General features: G+C 35.5%; 6 protein-coding genes and 1 non-coding gene across 16 annotated transcripts; 6 read left to right on the forward strand and 1 right to left on the reverse strand.

Annotated features, from left to right (window-relative positions):
- Positions 1-20: 20 nt before the first annotated feature.
- On the reverse strand, positions 21-14441 carry LOC106348045 (phosphoglycerate mutase-like protein 1). 3 transcript variants are annotated; one of them, XM_048781966.1, is made up of 10 exons: positions 14198-14441; positions 13699-13767; positions 13464-13571; positions 13309-13388; positions 12913-13075; positions 12751-12825; positions 12528-12616; positions 12181-12300; positions 12062-12106; positions 21-265 (listed from the first exon to the last, which is right to left on the reverse strand). In XM_048781966.1, the coding sequence occupies exons 2-10, from the start codon at positions 13756-13758 to the stop codon at positions 184-186; spliced, it is 822 nt and encodes a 273-aa protein (XP_048637923.1). In that variant the 5' UTR covers positions 13759-13767; positions 14198-14441; the 3' UTR covers positions 21-183. The 3 variants fall into 3 exon arrangements, with proteins under 3 accessions (XP_048637923.1, XP_013643146.2, XP_048637922.1); XM_013787692.3 differs by lacking the exon at positions 21-265 and adding an exon at positions 11737-11972; XM_048781965.1 differs by lacking the exons at positions 21-265; positions 14198-14441 and adding exons at positions 11737-11972; positions 14000-14144.
- On the forward strand, positions 7086-11605 carry LOC106348041 (fatty acid amide hydrolase). 6 transcript variants are annotated; one of them, XM_048781960.1, is made up of 9 exons: positions 9016-9223; positions 9550-9675; positions 9762-9958; positions 10070-10162; positions 10441-10509; positions 10629-10693; positions 10782-10843; positions 10979-11074; positions 11245-11605. In XM_048781960.1, exons 2-9 carry the CDS (start codon positions 9595-9597, stop codon positions 11329-11331), a joined length of 750 nt encoding a protein of 249 aa, XP_048637917.1. In that variant the 5' UTR covers positions 9016-9223; positions 9550-9594; the 3' UTR covers positions 11332-11605. The 6 variants fall into 6 exon arrangements, 3 of the variants coding, with proteins under 3 accessions (XP_048637917.1, XP_048637918.1, XP_048637916.1); XM_048781959.1 differs by lacking the exon at positions 9016-9223 and having other exon boundaries at positions 9405-9675; XM_048781961.1 differs by lacking the exons at positions 9016-9223; positions 10070-10162 and having other exon boundaries at positions 9397-9675.
- A 206-nt stretch (positions 14442-14647) lies between the features above and the next one.
- LOC106348044 (protein trichome birefringence-like 12) lies at positions 14648-16535 on the forward strand. 2 transcript variants are annotated; one of them, XM_048781964.1, is made up of 4 exons: positions 14648-15274; positions 15484-15603; positions 15699-15948; positions 16061-16535. In XM_048781964.1, exons 1-4 carry the CDS (start codon positions 14733-14735, stop codon positions 16094-16096), a joined length of 948 nt encoding a protein of 315 aa, XP_048637921.1. In that variant the 5' UTR covers positions 14648-14732; the 3' UTR covers positions 16097-16535. The 2 variants fall into 2 exon arrangements, with proteins under 2 accessions (XP_048637921.1, XP_048637920.1); XM_048781963.1 differs by having other exon boundaries at positions 14652-15274; positions 16038-16535.
- A 104-nt stretch (positions 16536-16639) lies between these two features.
- BNAA06G23470D lies at positions 16640-17798 on the forward strand. 2 transcript variants are annotated; one of them, XM_048781967.1, is made up of 2 exons: positions 16640-17211; positions 17552-17798. In XM_048781967.1, the coding sequence occupies exons 1-2, from the start codon at positions 16652-16654 to the stop codon at positions 17640-17642; spliced, it is 651 nt and encodes a 216-aa protein (XP_048637924.1). In that variant the 5' UTR covers positions 16640-16651; the 3' UTR covers positions 17643-17798. The 2 variants fall into 2 exon arrangements, with proteins under 2 accessions (XP_048637924.1, XP_013643147.2); XM_013787693.3 differs by lacking the exon at positions 17552-17798 and having other exon boundaries at positions 16640-17354.
- Positions 17799-17853: 55 nt separating this feature from the next.
- On the forward strand, positions 17854-21230 carry LOC106377244 (probable sphingolipid transporter spinster homolog 2). The gene is made up of 14 exons (XM_013817445.3): positions 17854-18102; positions 18568-18699; positions 18823-18924; positions 19028-19132; positions 19231-19306; positions 19423-19497; positions 19576-19678; positions 19766-19900; positions 19994-20070; positions 20155-20268; positions 20340-20459; positions 20555-20683; positions 20765-20843; positions 20938-21230. The coding sequence occupies exons 1-14, from the start codon at positions 17996-17998 to the stop codon at positions 21033-21035; spliced, it is 1452 nt and encodes a 483-aa protein (XP_013672899.2). The 5' UTR covers positions 17854-17995; the 3' UTR covers positions 21036-21230.
- A 68-nt stretch (positions 21231-21298) lies between these two features.
- On the forward strand, positions 21299-21372 carry TRNAV-AAC. The gene has a single exon. It is a non-coding gene; the product is annotated as a tRNA-Val (tRNA).
- A 173-nt stretch (positions 21373-21545) lies between these two features.
- Positions 21546-23695, forward strand: LOC106348037. The gene is made up of 3 exons (XM_013787680.3): positions 21546-21792; positions 21963-22319; positions 22706-23695. Exons 1-3 carry the CDS (start codon positions 21667-21669, stop codon positions 23522-23524), a joined length of 1302 nt encoding a protein of 433 aa, XP_013643134.2. The 5' UTR covers positions 21546-21666; the 3' UTR covers positions 23525-23695.
- Positions 23696-25994: the final 2299 nt, after the last annotated feature.

The raw sequence follows: 25994 nt of genomic DNA on the forward strand, positions 1-25994 counted from the left end.
CAAAGAGAAATCAAGTTTCCCACAAAATATCTTAAAGATCTTTTTAACTCAATGCGAAAGACTAATAAAAAGAGAGTTGCATACAACAGAGAAGCTTGTTTTTGGCATGGGATAGTAGAGATAGAAAGTTGGAAGACAATGCTTAAACAAGAATCATTGATTAACCTTTGATGTTATTATCCTCTACAACAGCTCAGTTGGAAGATCAACCCCCTTTGGAATCTTCCCTGGATATTCCGTCACTGATATGTCCGATCCCAACATACTGTCAATTTCAACATGAAAAACGCATTATGATATATATATGGTCACCTTTGATTGTAATTTTATATTTTTAAAACAATATTGCAAAAATTCCAAACCTTCTAATCAACGATTATCATTGAACGTAGCTGGCAATTCGCAAAGCTGCAGACCAAATGCAAATCATAAACGCAGTAGATTGAAACAAAGTTGCACTCACAAAAGGTTAGGGGAGCTTACTGGCTGCAAATTTCCTTTTGACATCTGGATGGCACTCATTATGTAGAGCATTCAGGGCCGTCTATAGAGCATTCAGGGCCGGGCGAGGACAAACGGTGCGACCGCTTCGGACCCAAGTCCGTGTGCTCTCCCCTGGATATTAATAGTTAATGAGTCCAATTTTTTTATAAATCTATATTTTCATATTAAAAAATTATAAATGTAATAAATAAAATTGAAAAGAGTAAATATTTAATATGCATAAAGTTTTATTTTCATCGCAAGATATCTAATCTATTAAAAAAACTGAAGTACAAATTGAAATTGACCCTTAGACTTACAACTTATTTACAACCCTATGCCATATGTAAGTAACTAATTGATTCTAACCTTTTATTTTATTTTTTGTTTTATTAAACCATTTCCTAAATCTAATATACAACAAAATCTGTATAAAATCTTTAAATTACGTACTGCACATGAACACTATGAACATCTTCTCTATTAAAAAAGAAGTATCATTTTTATCTACCATAAAAAAAGTCATACTAGCTTTATTAGGTCCATTTTTTTAGTTATATTTATTTAATTATTTACATTAATCTATTAAATATATAAAGATATTAATAATAAATAAATTTTAACTGTAAATTTAAATTTTATCTTTATTTATTAGAAAATGTTGAGAAAAAATCTAACAAAATCTTTCTAAAAATTTAAAATATTTTATTTAAATTAATACCATTGATTAATTTCGTAATTAATAATATATACTATTATACATTAATTTAAATAAGATATTACTATAAAACAAAATAAAATAAAAGTGCATGCTATTTTTCAAATTTTATAATTATATTCTTTATTAAAAGAAATACCATAAAAAATTCATATTAGGTCTATTTCATCAATTGCATCTATTTGATTATTTAAGTTAATATATTTAATATATAACAATCTTATAAATTATATAGATATTAATAAATAAATTTTAACTGTAAATTTAAATTTTATTTTTACTTATAACAAAATATGTTGGAAAAAATCTAACAAAATCTTAATAAAATTTTAAAATATTTTTAAATTAATGCAGCGATTGATTTCATAATTAATAATATAGTATTATTATAATCTATTTAGTTATAAAATCCCACAATATACTAAAATAAATAACATAGAAATATAAATTATGCTAAAAATATATCAGTTCTATAGTAACTAAATAAAATTTTAAAATGTGTTGTATTCAGTCTGTAAAAATTAAAAAAAAATGAAAGAGATTCTCAATTTTTTTATTTCATACTATGAATTTATTTTACAAAACTCGAAAATATATTAATATATAATAATAATTAATAATAAAGTAAAATATATAAAATAAATCATTATATATTAATAATATCGAATAAGAAACATAACTAATAACATTATAGATTTACACAATATATAACACTAAAATGTAAATTATATCTTTGAAAGTTTTGCGATGGTATCTGTTATATATTTATAAAATGAAAATCTATCCGCACGGAAGTGCGGGTGAAAAATCTAGTTAATATGTAAAACACCTCCTGCAAAATTCGTGAATAGCATAAACCCGGAAATTAATGTTCAAAACCAAACACTTATTGTTTTTTTTTTCAAATATGACCTAAAATTTCAAGTCAAATACAAAAATAGCCATTTTTTTGAAACTTTATTTTTCTTTATTGACCCAAGAAGTTTAAGTTATTCACAAAAATGTCATTACTTTTTTTTTTTTTTGAAAATGATTCTTTTACCTTATCATCTTCATCTTCACCAAGTATTTACAATATTGTCATTGGCATCAATACACTAACCACCATGAACAACCAATTTGAAGCGCTTAATGCACCAAAGTTTCGATTTTTACTCTTCATATCTCATTATTTATGCACACAAATCACATCTCTTTCACTTTCTCTTCAAATTCATCCAAAATAAGAAGATTTTGATTCTAAGCTTTATAAGGTTCATAGAGACATTGAAGCCTATGATTCATGGTTATTAACAATTTGGTAGCTTTGGTAGTGAAGTTCTGGGTGCTTGGAGAAGCTAAGCAAGTCATCTCACATCTTCAAGGTATGAGATCATATCTGAAGACAAATTTAAATGTGAGGAGTCATTTGATACACATATGAGCCACCTGGCGAATTTGTTGTACACATATGAGCTAATAGTCTGGTTGAGCTAGTAATAATCAATGTCAGACTGTATGAGATTTTAAAAAGTAAGAGAATAAATTGAAAGATTAGAGAGATTTAGAGAGAGATTTTGATGAAGAAGAGAACAAACTCCATTAATTATTTCTGTAAAACAAAGAGCTAATTGGCCAGAAGATTACTAGTAATAATCAATGTCAGACACATCTACCAGAAAAAAAAAATTACCAGAAAATAGCTTTAACCATCCTTACGAAGCATGCAAAAAATCAGATTCAAATTCGAAGTATTTTTTTTTACATGAAAAATACTCCTGGAACACAACCAATGTCTACTGGTGACAAACTGAAAAAAGTACATAGATCTGAATGTGAACCCTAACCTAGACCTGAATTTGGATATGAACCTTGATCCAAACCTAGACCTGAGTGTGGATAATAACTTGGACCTTTCTTTAGATTGTGGTTCATATTATCAGTCGAGTTCTACTAGTAACTTCTAAGCTCATACCCGAATAAGAGCTTCTCCGAATCTTTTGCTTGGGCAAGGGTCCCTTAAGAAGACCATTGTGCAAAGAGACGACGTGTGGATACACGACTCTCTCTATGGAATGGATTTGAAAAAACAATATTCTAGTATTTTCTATTGTCCTGCAAAAGAAATGATTTTTATTTGTTGATACTTTAAATTATAGTTTTATATATCTATAAAAACTGGATTTTATATTTATCGTTATAATGAAAATAGTTTATAAAATTTCAAAAAGAAATTATAATTTTAAAAAACTTACAAAAATTTAATATTCAACAAAATGTTTTAAATCCTATTATATTTCATAATAACTTTTTACAGTGATATGATTAAGTTTGCCACCATCACCGGCTCACCGCTATGTCAAAAGGGTTCAAGAACTTTTCATTTTCAAATTTTTTATTTATTTTGAATTTTTATTTGTTTTCCATTTTTTTTATAAATTTCCTATTTTCTATTTTTATTCAATTTCTACAATTTCTTAATTTATGTTTTTTTTAATTTTTTTTTATTTTACTTTCTGTTTTTATTTTTTTACTTATTTTTTCTTATTTTTTAATCGGCTTTATAATTTATTTTTATAATAAGTTTTCGAATTTATAAATTACTATTATTATTATTATTTGAATTTATGAATTTATTTTATATTTCTTAAAATTTTCCTGAATTTGTATCAATTTTTTGAGATTTCTATTGACTTTTATCTAATTTAATTTGTTTTTGTTAATTAAAATAATTAAAAATATTAAAAAAAAAAATCTTCCATGTCACCGATTTTTACCTGCTAATGAACAGCAACCGGTAACAATTTTGACGTGTGCAACAAGTAAGTTAGTTTCGATGTTTAGTATGTTATTTAAACAAGTTTCATTGTTTAAAGTGTTATTAGTTGAGCTTCAAGGTTTAAAGTGCAAAATTTTGCCAACTTCATGTTTTTTATGCGATTTTCCCGTTTTAAAGTTAAAGAACTAACCTTTTACCTTTTGTTGTTAATGGTGTTGGATATCCATCAATAGTTTTTTCCTCTAATTTTTGGGATCTGGACTGCAAAAAAGATCTTTGAAACGAGAAATTACATCTATGGTTTCAATCACTCATAAGGATGACCAGATTGTGGAATCCAAAGAGTTCATGCCAATATCTTCACCTAAAAACACATATGACACGAACAGTGATGAACTGAATGATACTGATGAGGAAGAAGTACATAAAGATTTTTGCTTATAGTCAGTTAACCAGGTCTATAACTTAAGCTATTGGTACCATGTTACATCAAATGCTTTTTTGGGGGCAGGTGAACGTATGTGATACCTGTGGTGTTCAAGGATTTACAAATAAGCTTGACATTTGTGATAAATGTTGGTGCAGAACATACATAATGATTTACCTATGTAATTATATAGTAAAAATGTTATTTTTGCGCATTTTTAATCATATTTTGTGTTACTGCAGTTATTGTTGTATGGCTGTAAAACTTGAGGATGTTCCCGAAAGATGGTCTTGCAATGACTGTGTTTAGTTAATCCATAATATAAAACAAAGTTACGGAAAAAATAAACCATATTGGTAACTAAAAATAAAATAAACAAATATCACTTTTGATTTGTTTCCTCTCGCAGATGGGAGAAAGTAGATTTCGAAAACAAAATGATTAAAGCACTCAAAAGTCTTCTGTAACTGTAGGTCTGGACTTGAACATAGAGCCTAACCTAAACCTGAATCCTAACATAGATCTCAATCTAGATCCTTCCATAGATCTGAATGTGAACCCTAACCTAGACCTGAATTTGGATATGAACCTTGATCCAAACCTAAACCTGAGTGTGGATAATAACTTGGACCTTTCTTTAGATTGTGGTTCATATTATCAGTCGAGTTCTACTAGTAACTTCCAAGCTCATACCCGAATGAGAGCATCTCTGAATCCTTTGCTTGGGCAAGGGGTCCCTTGAAGAAGACGAAGACCATTGTGCAAAGAAACGTCGTGTGGATACACGACTCTCTTTATGAAATGGATTTGAAAAAACAACATTTTAGTATTTTTCTATTGTTCTGCAAAAGAAATGCTTTTTATTTAGTGAAAATTACTTAGAAACTGGATTTTATATTTATCGTTATAACATAATTTTTTTCTATGTATAGTTTAAACTTTTCTTTGGTTAGTAGTTACTATCTATTGCGCTTTCGATCGATCTCCAAATATTATTAAATATGAAATACTTTCAAAGTTGAATATTTAAAATAGGGAAAATCGCATAAAAATCATGAAGTTGGCAAAAGTTTAAACTTTAAACCTTGGAACTCAATTGATAACACTTTAAACAATGAAACTTGTTTAAATAACATATTAAATATTGAAACTAACTTACTTGCTGCAAACGTCAAAATCATGACCATTTACTGTTTATTAGCAGGTAAAAACCAGTGACGTGGCTGTTTACTTTAAAAAAAAAATCTTTTAATTAATAAAAACATATTAAATTAGATAAAAAATCAATATAAATTCTATAAGTTAGTACAAATTCAGGAAAAAATCAAGAAAACAAAATAAATTCAAAAAGTGTAGTAAAACAAATTATAAAGATCGATAAAAAATATGAAAAATTAGGAAAATTTTAATAAAATCTGGAAAAAATAAAAATTCAAAATTCAAAATTTTTAAATATTAAAATGAAAATGAAATATTTTATAAAAATTTGAAATAAAAAAAATATTTTTTTAATTTTTAAAAAATTTGAAAAATTTAATATTCAGCAAAATGTTTTAAAATCCTATTATATCTCGTATTAACTTCTTAGAGTGATATGATTAAGTTTGTCACCATCTCCGCTATGTCAAATGGGTTCAAGTATACTTTTCATTTTCAAATTTCAATTTTTATTTTTTGATTTTTTGATTTTTTATTTGTTTTCCATATTTTTTATAAATTTCCTGTTTTCTATTTTTATTTATCAATTTTTACAATTTCCTATTATTCTTTTATTTTTTATTTTTATTTTTATATTACTTTCTGTTTTTTCTTGCTTATTTTTCTTAATTTTTAATCGGTTTTTACAATTTATTTATTTTTTTAATAATTTTTTTAATTATATAATTTGTTTTTGTTTTTATTATTATTATTGAATTTATTAATTTTATTTTATTTTTCTTAACTTTTCCTGTATTTGGATCAACTTTTAGAAATTATATTGAATTTTTATCTAATTTAATTTGTTTTCATTATTTAAAATAACTTAAAATATTTTTTTTATAAAAAGTAAACTTCCATATCACTGATTTTTGCCTAGTAATGAACAGTAACCGGTCACAATTTTGACGTGTGCAATAATTAAGTTAGTTTCGATGTTTATATGTTATTTAAACAAGTTCATTGTTTAAAGTGTTATCAGTTGAGCTTCGAGGTTTAAAATACAAATTTTTGTCAACTTCATGGTTTTTTATGCAATTTTATCAATCCATTTCAGCCAAAACTTTTCACTTTCACTATTGATATTGTAGACTAGATAATACACATACTTTTATTTCTACTAGATCTTGAGCATGCTGATGAGTTTCTCAATAAGTAAAAGCCTCTTTATAATTCAAGTAAATATAATTTTCTTGCCATTGACGTGAAATCGTTCGAAGAGTCAAAATATTTAGTAACAAATAGATCCTATAAATTCTACTAGGGGCTATACCAAATTCTGATTTAGTTCAGCTTAAGTAAACCAATACTTCATGGAAACCAAAAATCCAACTTGAATGCAATTTTAAAAATCCGCACTAAATCAAACCGACTAAACTAGTTTATGTATCCTAGGAAGTAAACAAACGGATTATCGATGCTTTAGATTATAAAGTCCAGTTGGACTGGGGGGAGAGTGTGCAAAAAATAATTACTGGGGCCAAAATTATATTTTTATAGAAAAGGGGATGGTTTAGTTAATTTGAAATCTCGTTTCAACAATCGAGACAAGTTCATTCAAATCAAGTAAGTACAGTATAATGCAAAAATTGGGTTACAAGTCTCCAACAACTTCGGCGCTCATCCGCACGACTCTGCGTCGAATCAAGTTGGTGGTAAGCTTCATTACCTAATCCTCCGCCAATTACAGGTAACTTCGCAATCTGAGTTCTCCGTTTGTGAATCAGCTTATGGAGGTTTTTTTTTTGTTCTACCTGATTGGTCGTAGCTTCTTTTGTTTCGTTGCTTAGATGAACAGAACCAATGCTCTTCTAACCATCCTTACCCAAATCAAAGCACTGCGCCATACTCAACAGCTCCACGCGAATGCTATAGTCCATGGACTCGAAGAAGAAGTCGTTCTCGGATCCAGTCTCACAAACTCCTACATCCAATCGAATCGTCTCGATCTCGCCACCGCTTCCTTCGATCGAATCCCTCCCCGGAAGAGGAACCGTTACTCGTGGAACACGATCCTCTCCGGTTACTCCAAATCCAAGAATCACTGCGAAAGCTTGCGTCTTTACAATCGTATGAGGAGGGATTGCGATGGCGTCGTCGACAGTTTCAATTTAGTGTTCGCGATCAAAGCTTGTGTGGGGTTAGGGGTTTTAGAGAATGGGGTTCTGATTCACGGATTGTCGATGAAGAATGGGTTGGATAAGGACGCTTATGTGTCTCCTTCTTTGGTCGAGATGTATGGAGAGCTTGGTCGTATGGAAGATGCGCAGAAGGTGTTCGACGAAATTACTCTGAGAAGCTCGGTTCTTTGGGGGGTTTTGATGAAAGGGTATTTGAGATACTCGAGAGACTCTGAAGTGTTTCGTTTGTTTTATCTCATGAGAGAGGCGGGTTTGGGGGTCGATAATGCGCTTACGTTGATATGTTTGGTGAAGGCTTGTGGGAATGTCTTTGCTGGTAAAGAAGGGAAGTCAGTGCACGGTTTATCCATCAGAAGGGGGTTTATAGATCAGAGTGGCTATTTACAAGCCTCTGTTGTAGATATGTATGTGAAATGCAGGTTGTTGGATAATGCTAGAGAGATGTTTGAAACAAGTGTTGATAAGAATGTGGTGATGTGGACAACGCTGGTTTCTGGATTTGCAAAGTGTGAGAGAGCTGTTGAAGCCTTTGATCTGTTCAGGCAGATGCTGAGAGAATCTGTTCTTCCGAATCAATGTACTTTAGCGGCTCTTCTTGTTTCTTGCTCGAGCTTGGGGTCTCAGAGGCACGGGAGAAGTGTTCATGGTTACATGATAAGAAACGAGATTGAAATGGACGCTGTAAATTTTACATCTTTCATCGACATGTACGCTAGATGCGGGAACATTCGAATGGCTAGGAAGGTTTTCGATATGATGCCAGAGAGAAATGTGATATCTTGGAGCTCTATGATCAATGCTTTTGGGATAAATGGTATGTTAGAGGAAGCTCTGGATTGTTTTGGTAAAATGAAGTCGCGGAACCTAACTCCAAATTCCGTGACATATGTCTCGCTTTTGTCGGCCTGTAGCCATTCGGGAAACATCAAAGAAGGACGGAAGCAGTTTGCGTCGATGACAAGTGACTACAGGATTGCACCAGAGGAAGAGCATTACGCGTGTATGGTAGACTTGCTAGGTCGAGCTGGTGAAGTTGGTGAAGCTAAGTCTTTTATCAATAACATGCCTGTGAAACCAATGGCCAGTGCTTGGGGAGCTCTTCTGAATGCATGTAGAATCCATAAAAAAATCGACTTAGCAGAAGAAATAGCAGAGAAGCTTTTATCCATGGGATCCAATGAATCAAGCGTCTACGTGTTGCTTTCCAACATATATGCTGATGCTGGGATGTGGGAGATGGTGAATAGTGTGAGATCGAAAATGGGTATGAAAGGATATACGAAACCCATGGGACTGTCTGCTATAGAAGTCGCCTAGAAACATTCAGCTATTGATCTTGCAGCCTAGTCAAAATAATACAAATCGGGTATACGTGAGCAAGCATTCAAGTTCCCAACCACTTCACCGCTCATCCGCACGGCTTCTTCAAATCCGCGTCGAAGCAAGTTGTTGATAAGCTTCATCACCTAATCCTCTGCCGATTCACATCACCGTCACAGGTAACGTCGCAGTCGTAATTCTACGTTTGTGAATCAGCTGCCTGAAAGAGGTTTTTGCTGTTCAACCTGATTGCTTGGATTCTCCGTTGCTCTTAATTAGTTCGAACTAGGTTTCTTGGTTCCTCGGAAATTTCATCAGTATCTGATTGAGAAACATTTCATCCTATGAATGAGTTAGTTGAAGAAACTTTGATCAATTTTGAATTTGTAATTTGCAAATGTTTCTCAATGTTTATTTAACACAAACAACAAAGTGACGTATGAATCCAAATGTTTCTAGAAGCGTCTCATTAACATGTGATGGTCATTGTGTGCCATGTATGCAGTTGACCATGGCAAATGCTCCTGCACTTTGATTTTTTTTCCTGTAAATGCCACTCTGTTTTCCGAAGTTATCGTCTCACAACGGAGGCAATGCTATAGGATCTCTACGACTAGGGAAATATACTAGGGTAAATTTTGTATCCCTCCTAGTTTACATGAGTTGGATTCTGTAATTTGAGTGGTATATCTAAGTGTATTGTTTTTATTCATGCAGTGGTTCAATGATGTTAATTCAAGTGAAATCTCTGACAAATGCGAAAACATCCTTAAGCTCTTATCAAACAATCATGGTTGCGAAGTAAAGCAGGTAGTGGAAATAGTGGTTCCTGAACTAGAAGAGATGCGTGCAGCTCATGTTGTGTCGATCGGATCTGCGGCACTGCGTTCTCTTACTCCTTACTGTGAGGCTGGGTATGTCTTTACGCATCTTCTGATTTCACTAGCTACACTGTCGATTACCATAACTTACAGAACAAATTAGAACGTTGGTCTACCCATTCTCTTTGCTGTCGTACGTTTCAGGAAAAATTCAAAATTATCTTATGATACTCGCACCAGTTTTGCGATCTTCCGGTCTTTCTCTGCTTCAGACTATATTTCTTCTCAATGTATTAGGTAAATGATGACCAACAAGTGTAAACCTTCCAGATTTGCCTTCAATCACATGAATGTCTAAAGTTTTTGCATACCTAAGGAGTTAATAAGTTTGACTAAGCAAGGTCTCTTAAGTATTAGCAGATATCACTTATGATCTACCCACAAAACGACATGGTGTAACCAGAAAATCGGCCAAGAGTCTGTTACTGTATACAAAAGTCTGATTTGTAGCAAAGTGCTAGTACATATGAATGACACTATTTCGGCTGCTTGCTTGTATAAACTACTTGTTGCAGGCGAAGATTGATGGAGTATCACCTGGATATCTTCAAAAACGTTGATGTTATTGTGACCCCTACAACTGGGTACGTAAAAACATTCCATAAATAGATATTTCATTTCAAATACGTTTTGTATTTTGTATATGAATGACTGCTTGAACTTCTCTTACCTGGTTGGTGAAATGTTTGTCTTGTACAAACAGTATGACAGCCCCTGTGATACCCCCTGACGCTCTGAAAAACGGAGAAACCAATTTTCAAGTAACAGGTTTGTGAAACAAAACTCTCAACCTCTTCACTTTTGGAGTTACTTTCTCTTCAGCTTCTGATAATAGAGATTGTTTATTTCTTTTCAGCTTATTTGATGCGATTTGTTGTAGCTGCAAACCTCCTGGGATTCCTAGCCATATCTGTACCCGTAAGTGATGTTTTTGTTTTTGTTTTTGGTTACTCTCTAAGCCGGCCGTCTACATATCAACAGAACTTGAACCTGTTCTTGCAATAATCATTTCTGTCTTTTTGATTTAACACATGGAAACAAACAAAAACGCAGGTTGGGTATGATAAGGAAGGGCTTCCAATAGGATTACAAATCATGGGAAGACCTTGGGCTGAAGCTACCGTCCTTGCTTTAGCTCCTGCTGTTGAGGTACTCTCTCTGTTTCCTTGTATCATCTCATCCGTAATGGTCCATCAAGCATTTTATCTTTGAAAATTTTGTTGTCTCCTGACCCGGGAAAATATGGTAGCAGTGTAGCTGGTTGGTTCTCGGGTCAGATTTCTTACCCGTATCTTTGTATTCTATTTGTGGTGTTTAAGGAACTTGCTCCAGTAACCAAGAAACCTGCTGTATTTCATGATGTGCTCAATACAAACAGAGTCCATACTGATTTGCCAGAGAAGTGAAAAGGTTTCGATCATCTCTGAGTTGGGGTCAAATATCTGTGTAACATTTTCATCGATTGTGTGTGTATTTTTCAGGTTAACCTGACATTACATTTTCATTGAGTGTATTTTCAGGTGACATTAGAATCAATAAGTGGGTCTTGTAGTTGCAGATAAAACCAATTGACGAGTGTTCTGCTGTAAAACGTGTTGTATATTTACGATTGATAAAAAATTTAAAAGATATGTATACAATGTGTATTGGTGGTTGTTGATAATATTTGCGGTTCTACCAGATTAGACCCTTTCAAAACAAAGGGCAGAACGTTTCTAAAATTCTTCATCTACAGCATTTAGAAAAGTTACAATTTTATCATTCAATTCTTAATTAAGCAAATACTGTATAAATCAAAGTTTGTCACAAAATATCTTAAAAATCTTTTTAACTCAATGCGAAAGACTAATAGGAAGAGAGTTGCATACAACAAAGAAGCTTGTTTTTGGCATGGGGATAGAGAGAGAAAGTTGGAAGACAATGATTAAACAAGAATCATTAAGCTTTGATGTTATTATCATTCTCTACAACAGCATCACTTGGAAGATCAATCCCCTTTGGAATCTTCCCTGGATAATCAGTCACCGAACTGTCCGAGCCCAACATACTGTCAATTTAAAATGAAAAAAAAAAACATTAGACTTGTATATGAAATGTTCTATTAAGAAAAAAAACAACATTTTTGAAATTCCAAACCTTCTATCAACGATGACCATTGAACGTAGCTCGCAATTCGCAAAGCTGCACATCAAAATGCATATTATCAACGCAATAGATTTGAAGTTTTTCACTAACAAAAGGTTAGGGGAGCTTACTGGCTGCAAATTTCCTTCTTAACATCTGGATGGCACTCATTCTGTAGAGCATTCAGTGTGTGAAACAAGAAACCACTGTGTGTCACAATCGCTATCTCTTTTTCTTTCCTTGTCCATAGCCTACAAAAATCCATCATACACAGTTTTGAATCATTAAGACTAATTTAGATGCTCACATCCAACACATAACGATATAAGAACGAAAAGTTACAAAACTCCTGAGAGCTACACAATCTTCTCTTATAAGAGATAGATACACTATTGGATGCTTTCCCAAGTTTCAAGTTCTAACTTTCCTACATCTTCAGTCATGGTTAGTTAGGTTAAAGGCACAGGAGAAAATGTACCAGTTGAGGAATTTTTTGCCTCTAGCTGCAAGTTCTTCGATTGTTTCTCTAACATCAGCCTTCCACAAAATGTCTTCGTCGCTTTCTATCTGAAGACAAATTTAAATGTGAGGAGTCATTTGATACACATATGAGCTAATAGTCTGGTTGAGCAGAACCAGAAGATTACTAGTAGTAATCAATGTCAGACACATCTAATAAGACTCAATATTTTTTTACTTGCCAGTGAAAAGTCAATTGCCGGGAAAAGAAACTGATAGTCGCTGATGCTTCTTCTCTGATCGCATGGATGCACCCCCTGTGTCCACAATTAAAATGGAATTCAAATGTTAAAACCGGATGCAGCTACAAGTTACTAAGTATGTAGTAAACTGAAATGGCATACCAAATGTTCTCTGCAGGACTCCTCTGTAATGATTGGTGGGCAGTTTGAACTCGATATAGCTGCACGGTTGCTGTTTCCTGCATTTGCTACCATTAGAGGTAGTACATCGCTCATATCCGTGTAGCCATCTCCACCGAAAACACCAACAGCAGTTTGCATTGTTCTACATATCAAACAAAACATTTGTTATAATGTTAACATTATTCCTCAAAGTTTTATCTAAAACTGTTCAAAAATATAAAACGTGTGCATGCTCCTATATAAATTGCACAAATGAATCACACAAAGTAATACCTACAGGAAGTTCATAGCACTCTGGTACTAGTAACTCTATTAGACATACAGGCCATTACTAACTAAATATCTTTGGAAATCACACATGTCTAAAGGGGGTACCTCATGAGTGGAGACGAGATGACCAACTCAATCTTCTTGTGAAGTCCACTGGAACGAACATGCTTACGCAAATTATCTACCTGCAACCAAAAGAAACTATCATTCAGGGAATCTGTTTTTGACATGTGCTAAAGAAAAGAGGTCAATCATGGAACCTGTTGCCAGCCAAGTTGGGTCAACTCAGCATCAAAGTAGTCATGAGACATGTAAGCCTTATAGTTCTTGTCCCCATCAACATTGTGAATCCCTTGAGCATGTCTCACCTGATGAAGAAGAATAAAAACAAAGTCAATACTTCTGATCCGGAAACTTAGATACAGGCTAACATTATATCATCTTGAATTCTTTTTTTTTTTTGCATAATCAAAAAGATAAATAAAAAAAACTCACTAGGTAGATGTTTTTGCAGCGGTGAAGCGGGTACAAACCAATCCCAGCCCCAGTCTCCATCTCTGCAAACTGATCCAAACATTGATCTCAGATACGAGGCGTAGCACCAACAAAAAAAGAGACATATGATTCTGTATCAGCCATAGAAAATGACAAGCAAGCATACTGTCTCAAGTTTCGTCCTTTTTAAGACAAAATCAAAACCAAGACCTAAAGGGTAGCAGAAAAAAAACAAATCAAGAACTGAATCAACACAAAGGGAAAAGATAAACAACATTTCAAAGACGAGATTTTTTTTAACTCGATACAGAGATGACCACAAGCCGATGAGATCTTGTGGCGAAACCAAGAAACGAGCTTAAATCTAACGCCAAAAACCCACACAGAATTGAAGAAGAATAAGCGAGACAATGCAGACGGTTATGATTACAGATTTCCAGAAAAAGTAAGCGACTTTCGCACAACTATTCATTCAATAGATACATAGATGTTGACTTACATGAGATTGGTGGAGGAGATAAACCAAAGGAAGCTGAGGAGAGAAGATGGGATTATGAAGTAGGAGAAGGAGAATTGATTAGTGGATCACTAATCACTTTATTTGATCTGAATTATCCTTTAATTGTCCACTATTTACAAATAATAATAAAAATAATGGCAGGAGAAGAAAAATCGTAAACCACGGATTCAAACCAGCTGGGTCCGCATTACGTACAACGAACCAAGCCAAGCCAAAATCAAAAACACTCTATAGCAAGCAACCAAACTTGTATTTCACATTTCGATTTGAACCATCCATTACAATTATCCACTTCTCTATCCATTTTAATTTCAGTTTCCCTTTTCAAAATATCTTCTCTTTTTCAAATTTACCAATTAATTCTGTAGATAACGAAAAACAATAAGCTTCTGATTAAAATCAATTTAAACCGCAAAACCAAACCGAAATAGAATTTTAAACCGAAACCGGTTTAATCGCGAGATCGCAGTGAACACTCTTCTTCTTCGCCTTCTCCTTGTGGATTACTAAATCGATGGAGTTCGGATCCAGACGAACCTACACGACGATGCCGTCCAAGCTCCGATCTTCACGTCTCTTACTCATTTCTCTCCTCCTTCTCCTCTTCTACTCCACCACCCTTCTCCGCCGTCCCACCCCTCCAAACCTCCTCTCTCCTCCGCCGTGCGATCTCTTCTCCGGCCGATGGGTCTACACTCCAGAAACCCCGAAGCCCCTGTACGACGAGACGTGCCCGTTCCACAGAAACGCTTGGAACTGCTTAAAGAACAAGCGAGAGAACATGGAGGTGATCAATTCGTGGAGATGGGTGCCCGACGGGTGCGGGCTGAGTCGGATTGACCCGACCCGGTTTCTAGAGAGGATGAGGAACAAGAACATAGGCTTCGTAGGGGATTCTCTGAACGAGAATTTCGTGGTTTCGTTGCTGTGTATACTTAGAGTGGCAGATCCGAGTGCTGTCAAGTGGAAAAAGAAGAAAGCTTGGCGTGGTTCTTACTTCCCTAAGTTTAATGTCACTGTGGCTTATCACAGATCCGTTCTTCTCGCTAAATACAAGTAAAAGTCTCTTACTCTTCACTAAAGTTTATGCCTTTATGCTTTGAAACAGAGTAACCAAAAGCTCTTCAAAGGATCAAGTTCTAGTCTTGTCCCAAGTTATAAGCTTGTTAGGTGTCTTTGAATGCCATTGAAGTTTAAAGTAGAATGAGAATGTGTATTTGTATGTGTTGAAATGTTGCTCTAAACTGATATGATAAAGGTGGCAGCCGAGAAGCTAATGAAGACGGAGTTAAAGGAGCTTATCGAGTAGATGTTGATGTTCCTGCTGATGAGTGGATCAATGTCACTAGCTTCTACCATGTTCTCATTTTTAACTCTGGCCATTGGTAAATTACTTCTATCCTTATAACCTATTGGATTTTGTTTCTTACAACTTTGTGAAGAATAAGCATTAAGCATTCAAAGTGTATTTGGTTGTTAGGTGGGGTTACGATAAGTTTCCTAAAGAGACACCTCTTGTCTTCTACCGAAAGGGAAAGCCGATACATCCTCCTCTTGATATAATCCAAGGATTTGAAGTAGTCCTTCAACATATGGTTTCTTATATCCAGCGACAAGTCCCGGCAAAGACCCTTAAGTTCTGGCGCTTGCAATCACCGAGGCATTTCTATGGCGGTGATTGGAACCAGAACGGTAGTTGTTTGCTCGATAAACCACTCGCCAAAGACCAGGTACTATGCTAACTAGTTTTATTGAAGAAGTTCTGTTTCTTCAATCTTGCTTATTATCTGGATTCTCCTTGATGCTAAGACCTAGACAGCTTGACTTGTGGTTTGATCCCAGGAACAATGGAGTGAACAAAGAAGCAAGAAGGATTAATCAAATTATCAAGAGCGAGTTGCAAAACACAGAGATCAAGCTACTTGATCTGACCCATCTGAGCGAATACAGAGCAGATGCTCATCCTGCTATCTGGTTAGGGAAACAGGATGCGGTGGCCATATGGGGACAAGACTGTATGCATTGGTGCCTACCTGGTGTTCCAGACACATGGGTGGATATCTTAGCTGAACTCATTCTCAGTAACTCAAAAACAGAGTGAATACAACCGAGAGGCTTGCTTGGGTTTGGAAAGTCAAAATATGTCTGAAAGGATTCACCTTTTTACTGTAAAAATGGTTCATTTTTTGTAGGGTTTCTTTGTTCCTTTTCCAAGATACACACACCACCTTCACAAACACACAAACATTTAACTTGTATTGTGATTCTAACTATCTGAAAGTTTCCACCTTTGGCTTAAGAAAGAAAAGTATCTGAATTGGTTCCACCTTTGGCTTAGGACAAAGACATTAATACTTACTCTTTGTCATAAAAGGCATAAAAGGATTCATTTTTATAGGATAAAGGTCAAAAGAGAGAGGAGAGCAGAGAAAGATGTCGCTGAGGTTACTTCATCTTCTACCCCAAAACACTTCCTTCAATCGGAATCTCGAGTTTAGCCGTGTGTTGACCCGACCCGTAACCAGGATTCAGTGCATCAGGAGAGAGGATGAAGACGATGGCATCATCAGCAACAGGAGGACGAGGAAGGCCAAGAATAAGAAGAAGAAAACAATGAGCGATTCGGAGCTGGCGAAGGATTTGGCGAGAGAGATCGGGAAGGCGAACACGGTGTCGGAACAGAGACGAGAAGCGATGAAGAAGAGCGGTGAGATTCTGTGGGGAGAGTTCTGTAAGCATGTGGGTTTGAAAGAAGAGGAGATGAGGGTTAAATGGAGGAAGATTGGAGAAGAAGAGAAAGTGGTTCTGGTTAGAGAGTTTGTGGATGAGTGGGGTGTTGATTTTCAGCCTTTGTCTGTTAGATCTGTTAAGGAAATGGTGGAGGAAGAGTGTTTGGTTTCTGACAAAACAACCGAGCCTTCTTCTTCTTCTTCTTCTGCGATGTCTTCGTTTTCTGGGTTGTTTCCTGGTCTAAAGAGAATCATAGGCTTTGAGTAAAAAGCTTCTTCAATCTTTTTTTTTTATAAATCATGTTTTTGTTCTGCATATTTTCAGCAAAGATGACAGCTTTTGTTGCAAATATGATCATGTTCTCTGTTGAGCTGAAATCTAAAGCAACAACTAGTTTATACATTAAGAAGAACTCTGGCATTGAGCATAATTAAAATTGTATATAAATTGTTTAATTCTGCAAGAAATCCTTCTGAGATGTTTTTTTGTTGTTAATCATTATCATTATAACATACATGGGGCCATGGGGGGTGTTATGTGCATCTAAATGGGTAAACTAGTACTAGTCCAAAACGTAGTTAACACTTCTTTCCATTCTGATAGGCTTTGGAGTCAGTGGGAGAGGTTTTGGGTAAGATGGAGAAGAACGTCTTCAAATGAGATAACGTTTGAACAAAGGAGAGAAGTGACATAGTTCTAATGGTGAAATGGGCTCGAGCTATGAGTCAATTCGTGAAGATAGTTATCAATGGATCTATTCTGTCGTCTATTGAAAACTAGTATAACTTCTCATGTTTTAGTTCCAAAGGCACATTGAGCCAGATAAGAGCTCAGTTTTCAACTAAACCTTAGCCACCACCATGATTCAAATTGTCATTGTTTTGTTCCTAATTAAATGAATAAAAAAATTATAAGACGAAAGAAAAATCAAAACTTGAGAAGACCGACTTGTATAATAATATCTTGCCTTTGAATTCAATTAATTACAAGAATAGCCTCCTGGGAATATCCAAAATTCGCATCTTTTTGGAGCTTCCTCCCATCCCCATGGATGTTGTAGACGGAGGAGTTGATCGGGGGCAAAACCGTAGAGCAACTATGGAGAGGGATTCAGATGATAAGATCGCAGACCCTTCTTGGTTCTCTCCTAAAAAGTAATCTTTCTCTCCTTTCTTTATTCTTCATTGTATATGTTTCTTAGGTCAACAACATACAATTTGGGGCGAAAGGTAGAAGCTTTGACTTCATGGTCTCAATGAAGTATGAAACATTACAATCTGCTGATTAGTTCTATTTAAGGGAAGTGTTCTGTACATTTAAGGATCGGTCATGTTTTTGATTGAAAGCAGTCTACTTTATTCTTATATTTTGTATAATCAAACTCTGGGTCACATTTTAGTTTTCTGGAATTAGCAGAGGACCAGCTCATAGTACAGATCAGAACAAGAATTTGCTGTTAAATGGGCATGAAGATTCCACTTGTTGTTGTTGTTGCTGGATAAGATAAAACTCTTTTAATGTATATTGCTAAAAAACAAGAAATCTCAGTGGCTGTTTGATTGATGAGTGTTTTTATTTACTTAGCATTGATTTTGTCTCGTTTTTGTGTTTATATGCAGGCTTCTCTTTGTGTTTTGTGTAGTCAACTTGATAAATTATATAGATCGTGGAGCTATAGCAAGTAACGGTGTGAATGGGAGTCTTGGTACTTGCACCTCGACTGGTACATGTTCATCTGGCAGCGGAATACAGTAAGAATATTCTGACTTTGATCGGATTCTAGTTTAAGCTCGACCTGACCATCTATCAAGAATATTAGACTATTATGTGAAAGCAGTTTAGTTATTATTAATGTCCATGGTTGTGCTACACAGGGGGGATTTCAACTTGAGCAATTTTCAAGATGGAGTTTTGTCTTCTGCTTTCATGGTTGGCCTTCTTGTCGCCTCTCCTATCTTTGCTTCTGTAGCCAAGAGGTGTGTAATACTGGTTTCAGCCCAAAGTTCTGAGTACAAACGCATCATTTTTCTATCGACTTTGAATGTACAATCTCATTAACTTTTAAGCTCTGTGTTGCAGTGTTAATCCGTTTAGACTTATTGGAATTGGATTATCCATATGGACTCTGGCTGTGATTGGCTGTGGTTTATCCTTTGATTTCTGGTCCATCACATTCTGTCGAATGTGAGTGTATTAGATTCCATTTACTTCTCAATTATGTATCTTTCCTATCCTATTATTATTTTCAAAAATCATATACTTAAATTTGTCACCTTATTCAGGTTTGTTGGTGTTGGTGAGGCATCATTTGTAAGCCTCGCTGCCCCATTTATCGACGATAATGCCCCTCATGCTCAGGTAGCTACTTCTGGAATGTATATGTTCACTGCAGTAAAAGGATGTTAATAATTTTAACTAAGATCTTGTATTGTCTGATCATTCACAAGTCGCATTTGTTTTTTTGTTATAACCAGAAATCGGCGTGGCTTGCTATGTTCTACATGTGTATTCCGACAGGATATGCTCTTGGCTATGTATATGGTGGACTGGTGAGTTATTAAACGATATTCTTACTAAACGGTTTCGCCAGTGACCTCTGTTACACTCTATCCGTTTTTTTCGTGTAGGTGGGGAGTGTTCTTCCGTGGCGTGCTGCATTTTGGGGAGAAGCAATACTTATGCTTCCTTTTGCTGTTCTAGGTTTTGTTATCAAACCCTTGCATCTGAAAGGTGCGTCTTCCAAGTTACAAAACACACACTATGTTCCTCATAGACTTTAACTATATCTTCTGAGTCGTCTTGTTTGGTTACCTTCAGGTTTCGCTCCAGATGATAAAGGAAAAAACAGGACAGATAACTTAAACGTTTTACCAACTGGTTATGGGTTCTCAGCTGTCTTGAAAGACTTGAAACTGCTTTTGGTAGATAAGGTTTATGTTACAAACATTCTCGGTAACCATTTCTTCCTTCTAGTGTGTGTTCAAGAGCATTTGTGTCGTTTCTATGATTGTTGTTTACCTGTAACTTTTCTTTTCTTTTATTCAGGGTATATTGCTTACAACTTTGTCTTAGGCGCATATTCTTATTGGGGTCCAAAGGCTGGTTATAACATATACAAAATGGTAATAAATCACAAGCAGGTTTTCATTTCCATGTGTTAAAAAGTATATTGATCGCTTGATGTCTTGATCCGTTTTGCTTTGCAGGAAAACGCTGATATGATATTTGGAGGGATTACAGTTATCTGTGGAATCGTTGGAACATTGTCTGGAGGAGTGGTCTTAGATTTCATGGATGCTACAATCTCAAATGCTTTCAAGGTATAAATCCTCACTTGCACAACTTGTGGTTGATCTTACTAAAACCAGTAATGTGTTTCTGTATTGTGCAGCTACTATCAGTTTCAACATTTATAGGAGGGTTGTTCTGCTTTGCTGCTTTCTGTTTCAAGAGCATGTATGCCTTTCTAGCTCTTTTTGCTGTTGGTGAACTTCTCGTCTTTGCCACTCAGGTAAATCTCGGTTTCTGCTAATATTCAAATCCTTGATTCTGCTATGTCTTACAAAAGCCGCCTCTTCTAAAATTTATTTGCATCATGTTTTTAAGGGTCCTGTGAATTTCATAGTTCTCCATTGTGTGAAACCAAGTTTGAGACCACTTGCAATGGCCATGTCTACTGTCTCCATCCACATCTTTGGAGATGTTCCTTCCTCACCACTCGTTGGAGTTCTTCAGGTTAGTTTCTCAGATGTATCCACAAGCCTTGGTTTGAGCCATCAACTGTATTAAATTCTCATTTGTTCTCATCTAATGCAGGACTACGTGCACAACTGGAGAGTGACCGCTCTTGTTCTTACATTTGTTCTCTTTCCAGCTGCTGCAATTTGGTTCATAGGTTCGGTTCTTAGCCAGACACTGGGAATTCACAAGTTTCTTTTTAGTTTTAAATGGGAAAGTAAATGATTTTTACTGTGTTTGGGACTTTACAGGGATCTTCCTAAACAGTGTGGATCGTTATAACGAAGATTCGGAGCCTGATGCAGTGACCAGAGAATCAGCCGTTGCCCCCCTTCTGGAGGAAGCATGAGACAACAACGAAATACAAACTAACAATGTCACAGTGTACCAAGAATCAATCTATGTAATGGTTTATTCATCTCTTTCTCTATTTTCTTGTACAAAGATAAGTATTTAAACATAAACAGTTACCTTCAAGTTGTATATTACTTGTTCTTTTGTTATGTTTCACACTTGCAGCAATATTGAAACTTCCATTATTTAATTTGGTAACTAGTTGTTTCCTAGTAGTTGTAATATTTTATATGCGAGTCTGTGACCATAATAAACAAAGGTTTCGTGGTGTAGTTGGTTATCACGTCAGTCTAACACACTGAAGGTCTCCGGTTCGAACCCGGGCGAAGCCATTCTCTTTTTTCTAGCCGAGCTTCTTTAAACGACGTCGTTACGTGTAACCGTTTCCACGTCACACAACTTATAATCTCGCGCCACATCACTTCCTTCATTCTTATTGGTTACTTACCTACACGTCATCATCCCCTCCCTCGAGAACACGCCGTTTTAAAGGTCTCTAGAACAATCCACATCCTTCTCATTCGAAAATAACCAGAAAAAAAAAAATCCAAGTCCCTTCTAATTTTGCACTGGTCTTGTAATTATATAATCTCGAGGTTCTGATATCTTTTTTTTTATTACAATCCATGATGGGTCGCAGATCATTGGTTGGTGTCGGAGCTCTGTTTCTGATTCTCTTAACAACGTTTCCATCGTCAAGAGCTTTGGTTTCGTCTCCTGAAGCTAACCATCATTACCCTAAAGCCATCTCGGTAAGAAGCTTTCTGAGTTTGTGATTAATTCTCTGAAAGTCATAACCTTTTTGTGGTTCTGATGATCAATAGCGTTCAAAACCCTGACATATTCATCAAAAGGTTTTGTCTTTTTAGTCTCTCAGAACAGGAAAGTTGATTCCTTTTTCTTGGTATACACGTTTTGTTAGGATTTGAAGGAAGCAATTGTGAAGGGACTTGGGTTCCAATCAGAAGAAGTCAAGATCTCTGGGTTTGATGTGAGGGATGCATTGGTAGGGCATGCTGTTTCTTATGAGTTTGATCTTGAGATTGATAAGAAAGTTCTTCCCATCAAGCTTCTTGAAGATGTGAACCGATGGGAGTACGTTGACCTCCCAATTTTCCAAGTGGAACAACCTAATGGACCTGTGGATGAGAATGGTTTGGTTCCTATGAGGAACAAGAAGAAGTCTGGTGATGTTTCGCCTGTTTTAGCTCCGTTTCAACTCGCTGGCCCCATGGAACTTTGGATCCAAGATGCTAACGACATGCGTCTTTCATTGCCTGTAAGTAAAAAAAATATTCATATATGTTTATATTGTTCTAAAAATCGGTCTAGAGGGTGCCTAGGCTACAACTTGGTCCTAGGCTACAATTTTAGCTATATTTATACAACTCAATAAATAGGTTTATACTAAATCGGTTTAAATCAGTCTTAATTAGTTTGTTAAATTATGCAAAAATAATGTTAGTATAAATCTACAAATTTGTCTAATTCTTTTTTTGTTTTGTATATCTAATTTTGATAATTAGTCAAAATAGTTTTATAATTAAATCCAAAAATTAAAATATAAGTAGAAAATATATATAAAATAAATCAATAATAATTCATTCTAGTTGATTTCTTGAACATACGAGTTGTGTATTGATTGTTCTTGTCGGAAATGTGCAGTATGATGTGGATGCTGGTGTTTTGAAGAAAGTGATATTAGGAGATGGTGCTGTTGTTACTGTCAAAGGAGCTAGATCAGTTAGCCTGCGTCACCCTATTGATTTGCCACTTCCATTAAACCAAAGCTCCAGCGAGTTTGCCTCTGGTCTTCTCTCATTAGCTGAGCAGCTTCGACGTGGTGCTTCATCAACTGATCAAGAAACCCCACTTCTCTCTCTCCGCATTGTTGGTCCTACTTCACTTGCATCGACCTCGCAGTCTCCTGAGAGCAAACTCAAGCTTAAGCGCCTTGCCCCTGGACTTGTGGAACTATCTTCCATGTCTAAAGACAAAGGTAGTAGTAGTAGTAGTGTCACAACAATTGACGGTGTTACTACAACTGTCCTCACGCCAAGGGAGTTCACAACCATGTGGCCGATCACTTCAATCAACGGCTCAAACGCTAACTTACTCGGCTTTGAGAAGCTGTTGACCTCTGTTTTAGGTCCCAAAGCTCAGGAAGAAGGTTCTTTTAAGGTGCTGAAAGCAAATGTTGCAGCTCAAACGTTTATGAAGATTGGTTTTGGTGTAGAGAGGAAGCTGAGGGAAGGTGATCTTGAAGGATTAAACTTTCCAGAATGGAGAACAAAACCAAAAACAATGCGAATGCATTTTGAGGTTCTTGCTAAGGTTGATGGTGACAAGGTTGTGCCAGAGAATGTAATGAGGGTTGATCCTATACCGTTGGAGGATACGGTTGCGCAGAATGTGATTACTGGAAATGTAACCATGTCGAAACTTCCAATCGTTCAGCCTCCTCCAAGCCCTTTCACCTTGTAAATCATGTGGGGATAGTTGATGTTTTATGAGAAAATTTAATGACTTGGCATACACGTCTTTGTTTTCCTTAATTTACTAACCGTATCTGCAGAAGAAGTGTATGTTATATACTTCCACTGCTACTTGTAATTACAACACTTTTTGGTTTAAATATACATGATATTATGATAATGGCTTCGTTAGAGTGGGTGTCAAAATGTGCTCGCTTAGTTTATTCAGATCTTTCATGAGCTATTCCAATTTAATTCAATTATTATATGATCTTTCACATGTATATTCTAATTCACATTATTTAGATCATGAACTAAATAAACTAATTTACGATCAAATATAAATTATAAAAACAATTATAAATAAAATATAGAATAAAATAATTTTCATAATTTAAAATTAAAATATTATAAATCCAAAAATTAAATATTAATACTGAATAAAACCAAAGTCTAATAATAAATTAAATAAAAAGCAAAATCAGTATCCAAAAATCTGTTCAACTTAAAGAGTCTAAAAGATGATTCATTCAAAGTCTTCATCTATTTAAATCATAAAGATATATATTTCGTACGAGAGTCTTAGAAATATTTTGTTGGGCAATTGCACTAGATAGCTACGATTGAAACATTATTTAGGTAAATGGATAATTCACTATTGACAAAATCATAATCCCGACTTTTACCCCTATGTCTAACACTACACTATTTCTGACAGGTTTTTTTGCAAGTTGTAATTTCTTTTAAAATTATTTAAATTTCCTCCCTTTCTCTCTTTTCTATGGATCTAAAGAGAAAAAAATCAGAAACAAAAATCCTAGAAAAGGTTAATAAAACATGCGATGGAAAGAATTGAGATCTTGATATTTGTTAGGCTGATATCCTAACATCCATAAAAAGAAATATGAATCTTCTCTAATTTATTTTACTTTGATCTTCTCGTACCTTCTTTCTCTGCACATTTATTTTTTTGACTCTATTTTTTTATCTCTGGATTTTTCTTTAGGTTTAATTTCAAGCTCTGTTTTCAAGATCTGTTTTTTTTTTGTTTCTTTAGGATCTGGTTGAAAACATATCAACACCATCAGGATTTTTCCGTCACGCCGCATCTCCTCACCGCCTCGCCGCATCTCCTCACCGCCTCGCCGCATCTCCGCTACGTTGCATCTCTTGCTCTGCCACCGCCACGTCTCCTTGTTCAGCGACCGCTGCAACTTCTTGCACCTCCAGCGTAACTCCTTGCACCTCCGCCGCCGCAACTCCTCCCACCACTCTGCCTCTGCTGTTCATTCCACCTTCAGCATCACCAATCACCCTACACCTGCCCGAAATGTTTTCTATTTATTTTTACTTTTGTTTGCCATATCCGTATGTTACATAAACTAGAAAGAGAATATGTATAAGCCGTAAAGATTGAAATCAAATTCTAAAAATTGTAGAAGTTTTGTTTTTAATGTGGTTGTTATTTGTGCCAACTCAAGGTGTGTTGTAGCAATTAGTGAAAATGGCTTAGTGTTTAAAATTACGTTTTTAGGGTTTTATTTAGTGTTTATGATTTAGGGTTACACCTTTAATGTTTAAGGTTAGGGTTTAGGTTTAGGATTAGGGTTTAGAATTTAAAGATTTAGATTTAGGGTTATGTTTCAGGATTAGGATTTAGAATTAGTGTTTAGGGTTTAGGATTAGAATTTTGTATTTAGGGTTTAATGTTTAAGGATATATGGTTTATGGTTTAGTGTTAGGGTTCATGAATATGATTTTGGGTTTAAAATTTAAATTTTTTTTTTTAAAGACTTTCATATTAAATATTTTTGGTTTTTTTTTTCAAACATACAACGGCTGGAAATTAAATAAAACTAAAAAAAACTTAAAAATGAAAAGAACCAAACCAGCGCACAAACCGGTTTACCAAACCGGGAGTAGGCCTAGAAACCCTAATTAGCCGCAAGGAGAGCAAAAGAGATGACGGCCGCCACCGAATTGAATCCGCCGGAACCTTCCTCCGAGGAGGTGCCACGTCGACCGCGATTCATCGCCTGAGGCGGAGCATCGGAGCGAAACAAACCGAAAGATGAAAGAGCTTCCGGCGGCAAGGAAACCGAAGAAGCAAATGGTGAGAGATCCCACCAGACGCAAACAGTGAGATCCGCTTTTGGAGAGCACCTGAAAAGAAAAAGAAAGCGCAAGAGGGAGAGGAAACCACCGGATCTGGTCGGTATCGCCGGTTCGGAGCAGACGCTTGGATTGGTCTAGACCGCACCCTGCAATCCACTCGCCTCCACCGCCTCCATCCTTCCTCCGTCTCAGCCGCGTCCGCCGTCCTCAAAGCAGACAGCAAAACTGATTGAAAATCCGCCGGAGGTCCAGATCCAAAGAGACCAGCCCTTCCACGTCAAGCCACCCCTAAACGAAAACCCGAGCCGTCGCGCCTCTTCACCAGAAAACACTCCACCGCCGTGGGTAAGGAGGACAGAACCGGA

The sequence above is a fragment of the Brassica napus genome, chromosome A6, assembly GCF_020379485.1.
Source record: "Brassica napus cultivar Da-Ae chromosome A6, Da-Ae, whole genome shotgun sequence".
Lineage (NCBI taxonomy): Eukaryota > Viridiplantae > Streptophyta > Magnoliopsida > Brassicales > Brassicaceae > Brassica > Brassica napus.

Coding starts and splice junctions, on each gene's coding strand:
- BNAA06G23470D (XM_048781967.1), top strand. CDS start 16,652: ATGTCGCTGAGGTTACTTCATCTTCTACCCCAAAACACTTCCTTCAAT. Junction 17,212..17,551: donor AAGAGAATCATAGGCTTTGA/GTAAAAAGCTTC, acceptor CCATTCTGATAG/GCTTTGGAGTCAGTGGGAGA.
- LOC106348045 (XM_013787692.3), bottom strand. CDS start 13,758: ATGGAGACTGGGGCTGGGATTGGTTTGTACCCGCTTCACCGCTGCAAA. Junction 13,572..13,698: donor GCTGCAAAAACATCTACCTA/GTGAGTTTTTTT, acceptor CTTCTTCATCAG/GTGAGACATGCTCAAGGGAT. Junction 13,076..13,308: donor ATCTCGTCTCCACTCATGAG/GTACCCCCTTTA, acceptor TTTGATATGTAG/AACAATGCAAACTGCTGTTG.
- LOC106348037 (XM_013787680.3), top strand. CDS start 21,667: ATGATGGGTCGCAGATCATTGGTTGGTGTCGGAGCTCTGTTTCTGATT. Junction 21,793..21,962: donor ATTACCCTAAAGCCATCTCG/GTAAGAAGCTTT, acceptor ACGTTTTGTTAG/GATTTGAAGGAAGCAATTGT. Junction 22,320..22,705: donor ACATGCGTCTTTCATTGCCT/GTAAGTAAAAAA, acceptor GGAAATGTGCAG/TATGATGTGGATGCTGGTGT.
- LOC106348044 (XM_048781963.1), top strand. CDS start 14,733: ATGGAGTTCGGATCCAGACGAACCTACACGACGATGCCGTCCAAGCTC. Junction 15,604..15,698: donor ATTTTTAACTCTGGCCATTG/GTAAATTACTTC, acceptor TTTGGTTGTTAG/GTGGGGTTACGATAAGTTTC. Junction 15,949..16,037: donor AACCACTCGCCAAAGACCAG/GTACTATGCTAA, acceptor AGACCTAGACAG/CTTGACTTGTGGTTTGATCC.
- LOC106348041 (XM_048781960.1), top strand. CDS start 9,595: ATGCCACTCTGTTTTCCGAAGTTATCGTCTCACAACGGAGGCAATGCT. Junction 9,959..10,069: donor ACTCCTTACTGTGAGGCTGG/GTATGTCTTTAC, acceptor CGTACGTTTCAG/GAAAAATTCAAAATTATCTT. Junction 10,163..10,440: donor ATTTCTTCTCAATGTATTAG/GTAAATGATGAC, acceptor TACTTGTTGCAG/GCGAAGATTGATGGAGTATC.
- LOC106377244 (XM_013817445.3), top strand. CDS start 17,996: ATGGATGTTGTAGACGGAGGAGTTGATCGGGGGCAAAACCGTAGAGCA. Junction 18,925..19,027: donor TTTGCTTCTGTAGCCAAGAG/GTGTGTAATACT, acceptor TCTGTGTTGCAG/TGTTAATCCGTTTAGACTTA. Junction 20,460..20,554: donor TTCTCGTCTTTGCCACTCAG/GTAAATCTCGGT, acceptor CATGTTTTTAAG/GGTCCTGTGAATTTCATAGT.